The sequence below is a fragment of the Mya arenaria genome, chromosome 12 (genome assembly GCF_026914265.1).
Source record: "Mya arenaria isolate MELC-2E11 chromosome 12, ASM2691426v1".
NCBI classification, from domain to species: Eukaryota; Metazoa; Mollusca; class Bivalvia; order Myida; family Myidae; genus Mya; species Mya arenaria.
In genome coordinates, this window is record NC_069133.1 from 29377504 (window position 1) to 29391166 (window position 13663).

The 13663-nt window shown below is 33.3% G+C and overlaps 1 protein-coding gene across 11 annotated transcripts in view; it reads left to right on the plus strand.

Annotated features, from left to right (window-relative positions):
* The window catches only part of LOC128212358 (nucleolysin TIAR-like), a 147481-nt gene that overhangs the window by 90258 nt on the left and 43560 nt on the right, over nucleotides 1–13663 (plus strand). For all 11 annotated transcript variants that reach the window (XM_052917774.1, XM_052917777.1, XM_052917776.1 and 8 more), the window contains 2 exons: nucleotides 4882–4939; nucleotides 5301–5388. In XM_052917774.1, coding sequence (XP_052773734.1) covers nucleotides 4882–4939; nucleotides 5301–5388 — 146 coding nt within the window. The remainder of the gene's footprint in view (nucleotides 1–4881; nucleotides 4940–5300; nucleotides 5389–13663) is intronic.

Here is a 13663-nt window from a genome sequence, read left to right on the forward strand (position 1 = left end):
TTGTATTGACCATAATGTGGCCAAAGGACGTTTTGCAGTTATTAAAAAAATGACACAATGCTTGATCACTTAGTCCTAAACTGAGTTTATATAATATATATATGAGATCATTTAGAATATGAGCAAGCTGTGTGCTTTTTTTAAACAATAATGGAAGTAAAATGATACATGGCCATTCACATTTCAGACAAATGTCCTTTGACATCTTCGATAAATGCACTTTAAATGACCTCTGACTTCTCTGATAGATGTCCTTTGACATTTCAGACAAATGTCCTTCAACATCTTCGATAAATGTCCTTCAGATGTCTTTTGACTTCTCCAATGTATGTCCTTCGACATGTCTGATAAATGTCCTTTGACTTCTCCAATAAATGTCCTTCGACATCTCCGATAAATTTGCTTGAACTGTCCTTTGACATCTTCGATAAATGTGCTGGAACTGTCCTTTGACATCTCCGATAAATGTGCTTGAACTGTCCTTTGACATCTCCGATAAATGTGCTTGAACTGTCCTTCGACATCTCCAATAAATGTCCTTCGACATCTCCGATAAATGTGCTTGAACTGTCATTTGACATCTCTGATAAATGTGCTTGAACTGTCCTTTGACATCTCAGATAAATGTGCTTGAACTGTCCTTTGACATCTCTGATAAATTTGCTTCGACATCTCTGATAAATGCCCTTCATATGTCCTTTGACTTCTCCAATCAATGTCAATAAACATCTCTATTTAAGCTTGTATGTTGTTTATTCAGTTGCTTGTTGATTTGCAGACACATGCAATGTATTTATTTCAATGTGAAACTACTGCTTTTAATGATTGCCTGAAATGAAATGTGATGGATTACATTCAACACATGTCCCATTTACACATGACTAGTTGTACCATTGAATGCAGTGCTGGGATGAATTTCCCCCACATAGGGACACAGGAAACACACTGTTGCAGAGAAAATATGGTACCAATTGGCAGGCTTTGGTGTATTTGAGTTTTGCATGTTATTTAATTGAAGTTATTGGGGGTTGAAATTGATGACCATACCTTAACATATTGATTGCTTATAAAGTGAGGATTTATTTATTACAAACCCTATTGTGAATACTCTGGGTCTTTTTTATGGACGATGAATTACTGTCACAATTTAAATTACAAAAAAACACGTGAATTTGTGAACACTTGAACAGGCAGAAGAAAGGGTATGATACAATCAAAATTTTCTGATGTCATAGCTGCACTCACATTTATGCTAGTCATACATGCCATTCATGTATCATCCAATCATCAATTCGTATATTATCTAGTCATATATCATCCAGACAAATATATTACCAAGTTATACATCACCTAGTAATATATCATCTAGTCATAAATCAGTCATACATCATCTAGTCATATATAATCTAGTCATATATCATACAGTCATATATCATCCAATCATACATCTTATAGTCATATATCATACAGTCATATATCATACAGTCAAATATCATACAGTCACATATCATATAGTCAAATATCAAATAGTCATATTTCATACAGTCATATATCATACAGTCAAATGATGTCCAGTCATATATCATCAAGTCTTATATTGTCTAGTCATATATCCTCCAGTTTTATAATGTCCAGTCATATATCATCCAGCCATATAATGTCCAGTTATATATCCTACAGTCATATATTGTCCAGTCATATATCATCCAGCCATAAATTATCCAGTCATATATCATCCAGTCATATATCATCCAGTCATATATCGTCCAGCCATATATCATCCAGCCATAAATTATCCAGTCATATATCATCCAGTCATATATCATCCAGTCATATATTATCCAGTCATATATCATCCAGTCATATATTGTCCAGTCATATAGCATCCAGTCATAAATTATCCAGTCATATATCATCCAGTCATATATCATCCAGCCATAAATTATCCAGTCATATATCATCCAGTCATATATCATCCAGTCATATATTGTCCAGTCATATATCATCCAGCCATAAATTATCCGGTCATATATCATCCAGTCATATATCATCCAGTCATATATCATCCAGCCATATATTATCCAGTCATATATCATCCAGCCATATATCATCCAGTCATATATCATCCAGCCATATATCATCCAGCCATATATCATCCAGTCATATATCATCCAGCAATATAATGTCCAGTTATATATCCTACAGTCATATATTGTCCAGTCATATATCATCCAGCCATAAATTATCCAGTCATATATCATCCAGTCATATATCATCCAGTCATATATCGTCCAGCCATATATCATCCAGTCATATATCATCCAGCCATATATCGTTCAGTCATATATCATCCAGCCATATATCGTCCAGCCATATATCATCCAGTCATGTATCGTCCAGCCATATATCGTTCAGTCATATATCATCTAGCCATATATAGTCCAGTCATATATCATCCAGCCATATATTGTCCAGCCATATATCTTCCAGCCATATATATCGTCCAGTCATATGTCGTCCAGCCATATATATCCAGTCATATGTCATCCAGCCATATATCATCCAGTCATATATAGTCCAGTCATATATCATCCAGCCATATAATTGTCCAGTCATACAACATTCAGTAATATATCGTCCAGCCATATATCATGCATCAAGTCTTTCTACATGGATTTCCACAGTTTAAACATCAAAAGCAATTTATACCTTTTTTAATTTCATTAAATTTTGCAATATGCATCTATCATTTGTTGCATTATATTTATCAACTCATTTTCAATCATGCTTTTCTTGACAGTAAAAGTCAGTATGAAAATATGAATATACATATTATGGTATTATTATGATACTTCATATAAAGAAGTAATTCCTAATTGACTCCATGTAATAAGGAGAACTCTATTCCCTAAAACCAGATTTTCTCTTTTATTGGATTGTTCTTTTCTTATTCTGATTTCATCCTGCTATAAATCAATTTGTGAAATAAGCACACAATTCTGAAGGAAATGAAGTAGAATAACAGTAATGAGTGGAAGCATTGTAATGCCAAACAATATCAGAACTTGCTTGTTCCATGAGCCCACTCCACTGACTATGTCTTGTCAACTGATGGCTGGAATTTGAACCTTGCTTCCTTTCAGTAACCGCATTTACATGAATCTTTATTTTTAGCATGTTCTGCATAGAATATATTTTTTTTTAGGAAACTTATAATCACAGTTTGTAGTATAGAATTGGGACACTTCTGTACATTTTGGTTATAACTAAAAGACATCATTAAAATATCCTACATGTCGTACCTTTATTTTTCTCCTATTACTGGGTACTTTATTGTAATATGTCTCTTTTAGAAATACTTAAATATTTAATAAAATGCTTTGAACCTTATTGACTAGAGTATTATTTTGATATAGATGATTATTCAATATATTTCAAGTAGAAGTTGTTTTGACTCAAAACTGTTAACATATACATAGCTGCGCTTTTTAAAAATTCCATTTTCTATTTTTGGGTTGTACGTATATTCGCTTTGTTTCTCCGCTTATGTTTTACGCATTGTGTATTGGCTTAAATCCTTAGTCTTTTAGGGTTTAATGGAATAAAGTTAATGAAATGTATATTTTAAATGAAAAGTGGCAGTGTTGTTGAGCTGCCTGACTGTAATGTGGGGAAACAGTGTACAGATACTAGTTGCAGGAGCCTCCGGGATACAAGACTGGCTGATGTTTACTTGTGAATTTTAGTTCTATTGTTAATATTTTATCTTCAAAGACGATTTTTATTTGATTAAATGATAGTAACAATTGTTAGGAGATGCTTGGGTTTAATTTTCTCGAAAGTGGAATAGCTATTTATCAATAACATCTTGGTATGGTTCTATGATAAATGAAACATTTCCAAGGAAATATTTAATTAAAATGCCTAGAAGCAATAACACCAACTCCCTTCTCGATATTTTGAGATATTTCCTGATAATTCACAATATATAATTGTTCATATTTATCTGTTAGTGTGAAATTTATTGATATATTTTTCAGTTATTTTGCTTTTAGAAGTATATTTAAATTTTCATAGTTCCCTTAAGGAACCCTCATTTTGTTTTCTACGAATACTTTCTGTTCTAATTGTCAGAATGTCAAGTTGTGCATAATAAAATACGAAAATATACTATTTCCATAAAAATTGTATTAAAATTCTTAGCAATGTAATAATGATATTGAGCTGGCCATCTCTTTTCTTTTGGTAGTCACTGTACCAATTTGGAGTGTAAATATCGGACACTCTTCCACAAGTTTTTATCATGATACCTTTCTGATCTGTTGAGATAGCCGATACGTTTTCTAGACAGTAAACTTCATCTTAGAAAACAATGTACATAATTATTATTGAGCTGAATTATATAGCATATCTTTTTTTGCCCTTCGGTTCTGAAATAGGTTAACGATTGTGATCAAATTCTAGTTTGATAGTTGTTATTCTAATGTTTTCTGAAAAGGACATAATTTTTTTTTTTATTATTCCATTCAGTATATGAATGTTTCAAACATTTAAAAGTAATTTTCAAGCTGACCTTTGTTATAAAAGAATATTATTCAGCAGAAAATATGGCTGTTTTACAACTGTGTTGTAACTCTGTTGCATATATATACATATGAGAAAATGTATGTAGACATATCATAACTACTATGATCTAATGTTCTTTATTTCTTTTTCAGGGTTTTAAGAATTCATATTTACCTTTGGAAACAAGTGATTCTAGATCTGACTGCTTAGTACAAGTGTATGAGGCTTTTCACACTAAACACATCTAAATATATAAACTTTATGTAATAAATTTAAGATGATGACAATGAACATGTATGCCTTCTCTCTTTGCAGGAAATGAAAGTAAATTGGGCCACATCACCTAGCAATGTTCCAAAACAGGACACTAGCAGTAAGTGAATGCAAAATTATCTCAATAGTTCTAAAACTATTCTGTGGCTGATAAAATATAATTAATTCACTATTTTGTTTGGAAACACTTATTTGCAGTTTTTGAATTATGTATGTTATAAGTATAGTCTTAGCTTGTCTGTTAACAAAGGTCATCACCACAGTAGCTTTGTCATTTTCTTGATTTACATTATCTATGTCATTCAAAAACAATAACGGTGGTCAAAATTTGGCCTCTATGGAAGACAATACCGTTTAATACACAATGACAATATGCAGAAACTAATGGGTGACCCCCCCCCCCATATATATTCAGCAAATCATGGAATAACAAATGTGAATGTAATCTTTTTTTATTTCAGAGCATTTCCATATATTTGTTGGAGATTTGAGTCCAGATATAGAAACACATCAACTGAAAGGTGCCTTCCAAGTATTTGGTGAAATTTCGTAAGTATTTATTATTAAGTCCCATTTGCTAAATATGTAATGAGTATTTACCAACTGAAACATGTATACTTAGAATGTGTTGTTGGTGGTCTTGAACCAACAACCTTTTAGGTGAGAGGCAGACATCTGTTCCGCTAGACCTTTCTTGTAGGGGTGTCACAATATACCAAGAGCAATATACTGCAAAACAAGGAACCTTAACTGTAATATGTACCATGGTCATTGCAAACAACAGTATGACTGAAATTAAGATCTAATGGATTAATGTTCTCACTCAAATGTTTCTATCGAGCGCAAATAAAAGGTGTCATGATAATACTGCCAAATGTTCTAGCTACCATACACACACTGTTCCAGCAACCATACATACACTGTTCCAGCAACCATACACACACTGTTCCAGCTACCATACACACTGTTCCAGCTACCATACACACACTGTTCCAGCTACTATACATACACTGTTCCAGCTACCATACACACACTGTTCCAGCTACCATACATACACTGTTCCTGCTACCATACACACACTGTTCCAGCAACCATACATACACTGTTCCAGCTACCATACACACTGTTCCAGCTACCATACACACACTGTTTCAGCTACCATACATACACTGTTCAAGCTTCTATACATACACTGTTCCAGCTACCATACACACACTGTTCCAGCTGCTATACACACACTGTTCCAGCTACAATACACACACTGTTTCAGCTACCATACACACACTGTTCCAGCTACCATACATACACTGTTCAAGCTACCATACATACACTGTTCCAGCTACCATACATAAACTGGCTACTCCAGTAAAAATGTCAGTGGAATACCACTGGAATACCAGCGGTATGCCGGTGGTATACCAATGGTATTTCAGTGGTATACCAGCGCTTAACTTTGGTGGTATTCCACTAAAAGTTTACCGCTGGTTTTTCAGTGGAATTCCACTGGAATACCAGCGGTAAACTTTGATTGGAATACCACCAAAATTTACCGCTGGTATTCCACTGGAACTCCACTGAAATACCAGCGGTAAATATTAGTGGTATTCCACTAAAAGTTTAACGCTGGCATTCCAGTGGAATTCCACTGAAATACCAGCGGTAAATTTTGGTGGTATTCCACTCAAAGTTTACCGCTGGTATACTACGATACCAGTGGAATACCAGCGGTAAACTTTTAGTGGAATACCACTAGTATCTGTGACATTAATTTGAAACAATATCCATATTGCATGTTACAACATATTTACACCCAGGTCAGCTTAATCAACAGCATTACAGAACAAAAACTTGAAGAACAAAAACATTTGATATTAAAAAAACTAAGTAATGCAATTGAACTCACATTAATTTATAATACTAATTCATTAAATTTTGTAGTTGTTTAAGAAGTTATAATAAAAAAGTCTAATCATTAGAATCAGGAAGATGTCCATTTATAACACTTCCACTTTTTATGGCACATAACACTGTTGTGAGTATATACACATTGCAAAATGATGTAATCATTGTAGATGATGATGGTTCTTCTTCTTTAGGGTTGATGTAAAAGTTAGTAATTTATTTAATCACAGCAACTTGCCAAACTTTTTTAGCATCTAGTTAGTGTAAGCCAGTCCTTCACTATACAGGAACGATTTTTACTTCTTCTTTAGTTAAGATAGTGTAACTCATATTTTTGGACAGTTTCCAAAATTGCATCTGTATCAATGTTGATTCCCACAGCAACTAACATGGAGTTGGTAGATGATTTGATTCTATACTGCAGTGCAGTGATATATATCGCCCATGTACTCCTTTTCTTTCTCAAATGGCAGTTGTCTTCCTCTATTTTAAGTCTGTTTTCCCTGAAAAACATATGACATTGAATTTAGATTTTAATGATAAGAAGCAAGTTTAAAATAAAGTCTTCTTTCTTTAAATAAGGCCAATTGTAAATTTTAACTCTAGAGGATTATAGAATTGATGAGATTTTAAGTAGTTCACATTGAAGTTTTACTTTGCAGTTGAAAAAAAAATCGCTTGTATTTATTGTAGGTACAGGCCGATTTACATAAGCCTCAAAGTTAAAGTAAACTATTTGCAATCTACTGTCAAGTTCTCAAGTCTTATGACAGTTAAGGGGCATTGTTCTCGCAGTAGAATGACTATGTTTGGGAGAAATGGGTCCACTATGGAAAAACAATAAATGTACGACTTTATATTAACAGCTACACTCACTTCTGTCAAATATATATTTTGTTCCATTGAAATCCACTATGACGCTTTCATGAGTCGACAAGAAAAAACTTCATAAATTATAAAATTATCTTAACTAAAACCCTTACCAATAACCCTAGTGTCGTAAAGAAGTGAGTACCTGCAGAAATTGTACAGGACATGTTGGTGGAGGGGGGCTCTGTACGGTGTCAAAGTGATCAGGTGTCAGGCGTACCGGTAACGGGGAAAGTTGACATCCTCACTTTAACTAACTGCATAACTGGTTGTGTATTACTTGTCTCCATTGAGTCTAAAATGGACAATTATTTCAGTGAATATCATAAACAATTATGAGTAACACATGATTTCTTCACCCAATCACCCAAGAACATTAAATGAATGCAGTCACAAATCATAAATTCTAAAATGTCACATATTTTTGCGACTTCTTTAAATTGTCTCTTTTCCGATGAAATGAAAGTATTACACAAGTAAAACCATTTCAAAGCGATGAAGCAAAATTGCAATAAGTGGTTATGTTTTTTTTGTAGAAAAAATTATAACTTTTAATTATAAGAAATTAAATTAGTTAAAAGAAAATTCAAACTGACGATTGACATGCTCTTTCCAGAAATAACAGTCACTTGATATTGTCATTGAATAATTTTGTACATTTAGTAAGGAGTCAAAACCAATTTAGTTCAACAATAATCTACAAGTGATTGGTAAAAACTCACCAGTTTGCCATAGTGGTCAAATTACCTACTCAAAAATTGAAAGCTTCATCCATTATCGTCTGCAAAGTGTACTTCCGGTTCATTTCAAAATGGTGGCTTATTGTTGTTATTCAGTTGTGTGTGCAAATTTTTTCAGTAATAAAGACAATTAATGGACTTTGAATTGCTGTAGAGGATAGAAATCACATAGATTAATGATCTTACCAGCTATCAGCCAATGTGTTACATTTTCACGCTGGGCCTAAAAAAAAAAATTGTTTGGTTAGGGTTACATCCTTAAAAAAATAGGTAGGGTAGGTAGGGTAGGTAGGCTTTTTATTTTTTTTTATTTATTTTTTTTATTAGGTTTTATATAAGAAAATAATTTTCATCATTGGAGAATGGTGTTAAAGCTATCTTCTGTATAAGCATTTAAGGTTTAAACTTAATATTAAAAAGCAATTTAAAAAAAAAACGAGATTTTTTTTTTTTTTTTTTTTTTAATTTTTAATTTTTTTTTTCAAACTGACTATAAAAACGGTAGGGTCGGCGCCTATTCCGTAGGTAGGGTCGGGTAACCCGAACCAAATGTATTTTTTTTTTAGGCCTTGTCTAATAGTGGAGATTAAAAACTACTGTTTGGCACATTGACGTCATGGCAAACCAAACTCCAAAGACTCCAGACATTTGCTTAAACAAAACTTCAGTCAATTGTGAAGTTTAAAAATCATATATAAACGACTATGAATGCCTATCAATTATATATATACAGCATGGTCAATAAAACAAAAGTTATATGAGAAAACTATTTCTTAACCAATTCAAATTAGAACCAGTTGTTTGGGTTCATGAAAAAATCTTCTTTTGATTTTCAACACCTTGTTAAGAATATTTCTACAGCCACAAATCCATGACCATCTGTACACAAAGTTGATGAACAAGAAAGGTTAAAACATCCCCTCTCAATCCTTGGTGTACTTCAGCCCGGGGTGGGGGGTGGGGGTGGGGGTGTGGTTACAATTGTCTGGCTGGTGCATTAACAACTAGAAAAGCTATGTTTAACTGCAATCTTGGAACATTAAAATGCATATTTCCCACAAGCTTCAAAAGGGCCAGCCGCCCATTCCCTATCACCAGAGTACATCCCTAAGACCAAGGGGCCTACTGTGTCCCCCCCATTGACCCACAGAATAGCATGTATGAATAATGTAACCAGAATCCAAACTAACCCTTATACCTTATCTTACATTTAGCACAACCTGATTTAATTTCATTTATTATTTTAATTTTCTTAATCCAGTCCACTGGAAATCCATTGGTATACAACTGAAATAAATTTGACCAGTGGCATACCACTACTGATTATTGGTTACCAGTGGAATACCAGTGTTATTATGTTTACCACTGAAATGCATTTGTATTCCACTGGTATTATGTGGTATTTCATTGGAATACCAGTGTATTTATGTAAACCACTGGAATACAGTGGTATTCCACTGGTATTCCACTGACATTTTTACTATATGTAATGTTACTATGCTGCTAAGAGCTAGATAGTGATGCAGTGTGTTCAATCATATGTAAGAACAAAACTTCTGAACAGATGAAGACTGTTATTTCCCCAGTGGGCAGTCTGTTACCTATTACTTGGAGCATTGGAGAGACAGTTATTGTATATTTGATTCTTTGGGTTCCACTGCTATCATTTGGCATCATTTCTGCTCCCTTGGGTACTTCAGTTTGACCGCAAGAGTGCTCTGATATTGAAAGGATGTGAAATTTTAATGAGTCGTAGTCACATTTATGACATGCCGTTATGGCTGATGTATTGCTTCACTGGGGTAGAAATCAATTGTGGTAATGTGTATGGAAATATATTGGTCATTGTGCCAAATTATTTCCCTATTCTGCTGTTTCATTATTTGTTGTCATTGTTGATACTACCACTGGTGTAAATATATTATGTATTTGATATGAAGCAGAAGGTATAAAAGAAAGTAAGATGCCTGTCATTATAGCATGTTGAGACATTCGCTTAGTACCTTGTATTTTTATCACAGTAGAAACCATCTGTAACAACCTTATTCTTGGTATTACATACCAGCAGGCTCGACTGTCATAGAAGGAGAAAAAATAAGTAAAATTTGAAACAGCATTTTATTTTTTTGTCAAAGGAGGCATTGCCTATATAATTGCACTTCACTGTTGCTGTGGTTCTGCAGCGATTATGTTGGATTATTTAAAATAAAATGGGGTAAAATCTGAGGCAACCATGACAATTATTTTTAGAAACTCACTCTTTCAAACGCTTTTTCTTTATTAAGATATTATCCATCACTGCTCAATAAGCAACCAGAAAGCATGAATTAAACTACCTATCTAATTCAGTATCAATTGAACATATTTTAATAAACAAAAATAATTTTGGCATTCCAACTGCGTTGGTTCATTTGTCTGCGTGTCAAGATTATGTAGGATACTGTACACTGTATCACATGAAAATACGTACACATCAAATGCATTTTGTTGGAATGCCAATGGTTCAGTTGATGTTCCAGCTACACAGTCACTGCATTTACCATAAACAATGTTGACAATGAAATTTGACGATCCTGGCATGTTGGGTCTGATTTTAGTCTTAGGGAGACTTGGGGCGAGATTTATCCACATGTTGTTTATTTCAAATGAGGGTTCACCTATAGCTTCACCTACTGCAATATCAGGATCTATTTCAATGAAATGTTGGACCTTTTTTTCTTTAAACTAACTACATGGGTGAAAGTGAAAAAGGAAGGAAGCTCCTGGAATTAAGCTTTCTTATAACACATTTAAAAGCTTCTCATGACATTATTTTGACAATTTCAAAAACAATGCCTCTGATATTTTAAGCTTCGCAGCAGTTTAGAAAAACTCCACAAAACATATTAGCAAATACATTTATCAGGGGATACATGAAATAGAGACTTTGCCATACATGCCATATCCCCCGGCGAGGGGAAAAACCCCCCGGAATTTCGACCCATCCCCTGGTCCCCCGCCGGGGGATTCATATCCCCTGGAATTAAAAAAAAAAGAATTGGGCTTTTTAACCCTTTCTGACCGTCTTTAACCCTTTAAATATACTTCTTACATTATTTGTTAATATTTTACCACAAGTTTCCAAAAGTCATAAAATTACAGTGGCTCCAAATTCAAACAGATCGCTGATTATTTTCGATCAATTTATTGTTATGTTAAATTTGTTATTATTAAGTCACAGCTCAGGAATAAAAATGTCCAACATTTTCAAATTCTTCTTTTTTCTAAATTGGCAATTTTTCGAGCGGTGGTTATGTAAAACATTGTGGTCCATAAACTTTTGTTATTATTGAATGGATTTCAGTCAACTTCCCAGAATTGTAGAGCACCATGGAAGGCGTGCTGTGTATTAAAAACCATGCACTTTTCTTGGTCACACTAATTAAATATAGGTCAATGTAATACAATATGGATTTCATAGCTATAATTGTTTCCAACTGTTTTGAAAAAAATGTGATACATGCACTTTCCATGTCAAATGCCAATTGTTAATTAATCACAATAAGGGTCTATACTCTACTGAATCATGTTTTTTTTTTAATAGGGTACTTTTTTAGAACCTTTCTTTTGTCATTTCTGGATAATGTTTCTCAAGAGACATTTGATTGTCTGAAAATACTGGATTAATTCAACAGTTTTGAAAGAAATTGCTGAAATCATTCATTTTAGTGGTTTTATAAAAATGTTCATGATTATGAAAAACTGAGAGATTATATCTTGTGATATTTGTGAACTTTTACAGAAATTGTTTAAATATATTTATTGATATAATTTTTAGAAAATCATTGCCAGTAATGTGAAGTCTGGTTTCAATTAAGACATTGAAGTATTTGCATTGATGGCCGTTTTGAACACTTATATCATATGATTGATCATAATAGATGAATGTTATGATATATACAGTCCATGTGGTGTATATATTTCTATATTGCATTCATGGTCCTCTTTCTTTTATGTGTTGCATTGCAATAACTTGGTGTTATGATAATCACCCTTAAAGCTTTGAAGTTCCTTTGATCTTAGAAAAAAAGATATCTTGAAATCATAATTAAGGAGATCGATGACATTTATTTGAATTTATTCTTTTATTCTGTTTTGAGTTTTGCATTGATAAGAGTTTTTAATTGCATTTTCCAGATATCACTAAAGTGGCAACAGTTTCAGGATTTAGATGGTCTACAAATAAAATCAACACCGCAATTGTTTTTACATAATACAAATAGTGGTCCTATGTGGTAGGGCTGTAACGATTCATTGGTGCATCGTGAAATCGTGATTCGGTACCCGATGATATACTGTATCGTATCGCATTGTAAAAAAGTGTGTGTATCGCGTATCGTTAGATTCGTTATTTCGACTTAAGATTTGTATGCTTAAAACACTTTCCAAACATCTTTGCATGATCCAGTCAATTTGTTAAATTTCATTTTTAACTGTCAAATCAGCGAAAGCCATTTCAGCATTTTCGCAAACAGCACGTAGAGCTAGCAAAATACATTACAACTAGTTACCTTACTTATCTACACCATGTTTATTTTTCAAACTAAAATGAAAAATGAAACTAAAATTATTAAAAAATGTGCAATTTAATTTTCTTTTTTAAATTTGAATGACAAAAGAAATTGAATAAAAATGGAATCTGCGAACTAGCTGTATGCGAAAATGCGGCTGAAGTGGCTTTAGCTGTTTTGACAGTTTTCAGTGGGGTAAAATCTGAGGCAACCATGACAAAGTCAAGATTGGCGGAAGGAAATACTACCGGTAGTAAAGGGAAACCCTAGAGAAATGCGCCGGCAATATATGTCCAAAGCTTGGGAGAACTTTGGTTTTGCAAAGTCAGACAATAAACTAGTTATTTGTAAATTGTGTCCGGCCGAATTAAAATATAATGGAAACACTATAAACATGACCAGGCATCTTCGCCGATGCAAAATAATAAAAACATTAAAAATATAGTTTTAATAAGGATATGCCCAACAATTTACAAAATAGGCAAACATTAAAGTCCTACATAAAAAAATATATATATATAAACGTATCGTGATATATCGTGAATCGCGTACTCCGTATCGTGATTCGCATCGTATCGTGAGTTGAGTGACAATACACAGCCCTACTATGTGGACATATTACCATTCTAACTAGTTCGAAGGTGCAACATATTCATATTGAACATTTCATACTATATCACTGGCTATTTTAAAACTGATGTGTACAATCAGATATTGCTAGGCTAGTAATTATTGATAAATATTAGCCTATCACACCTTTTG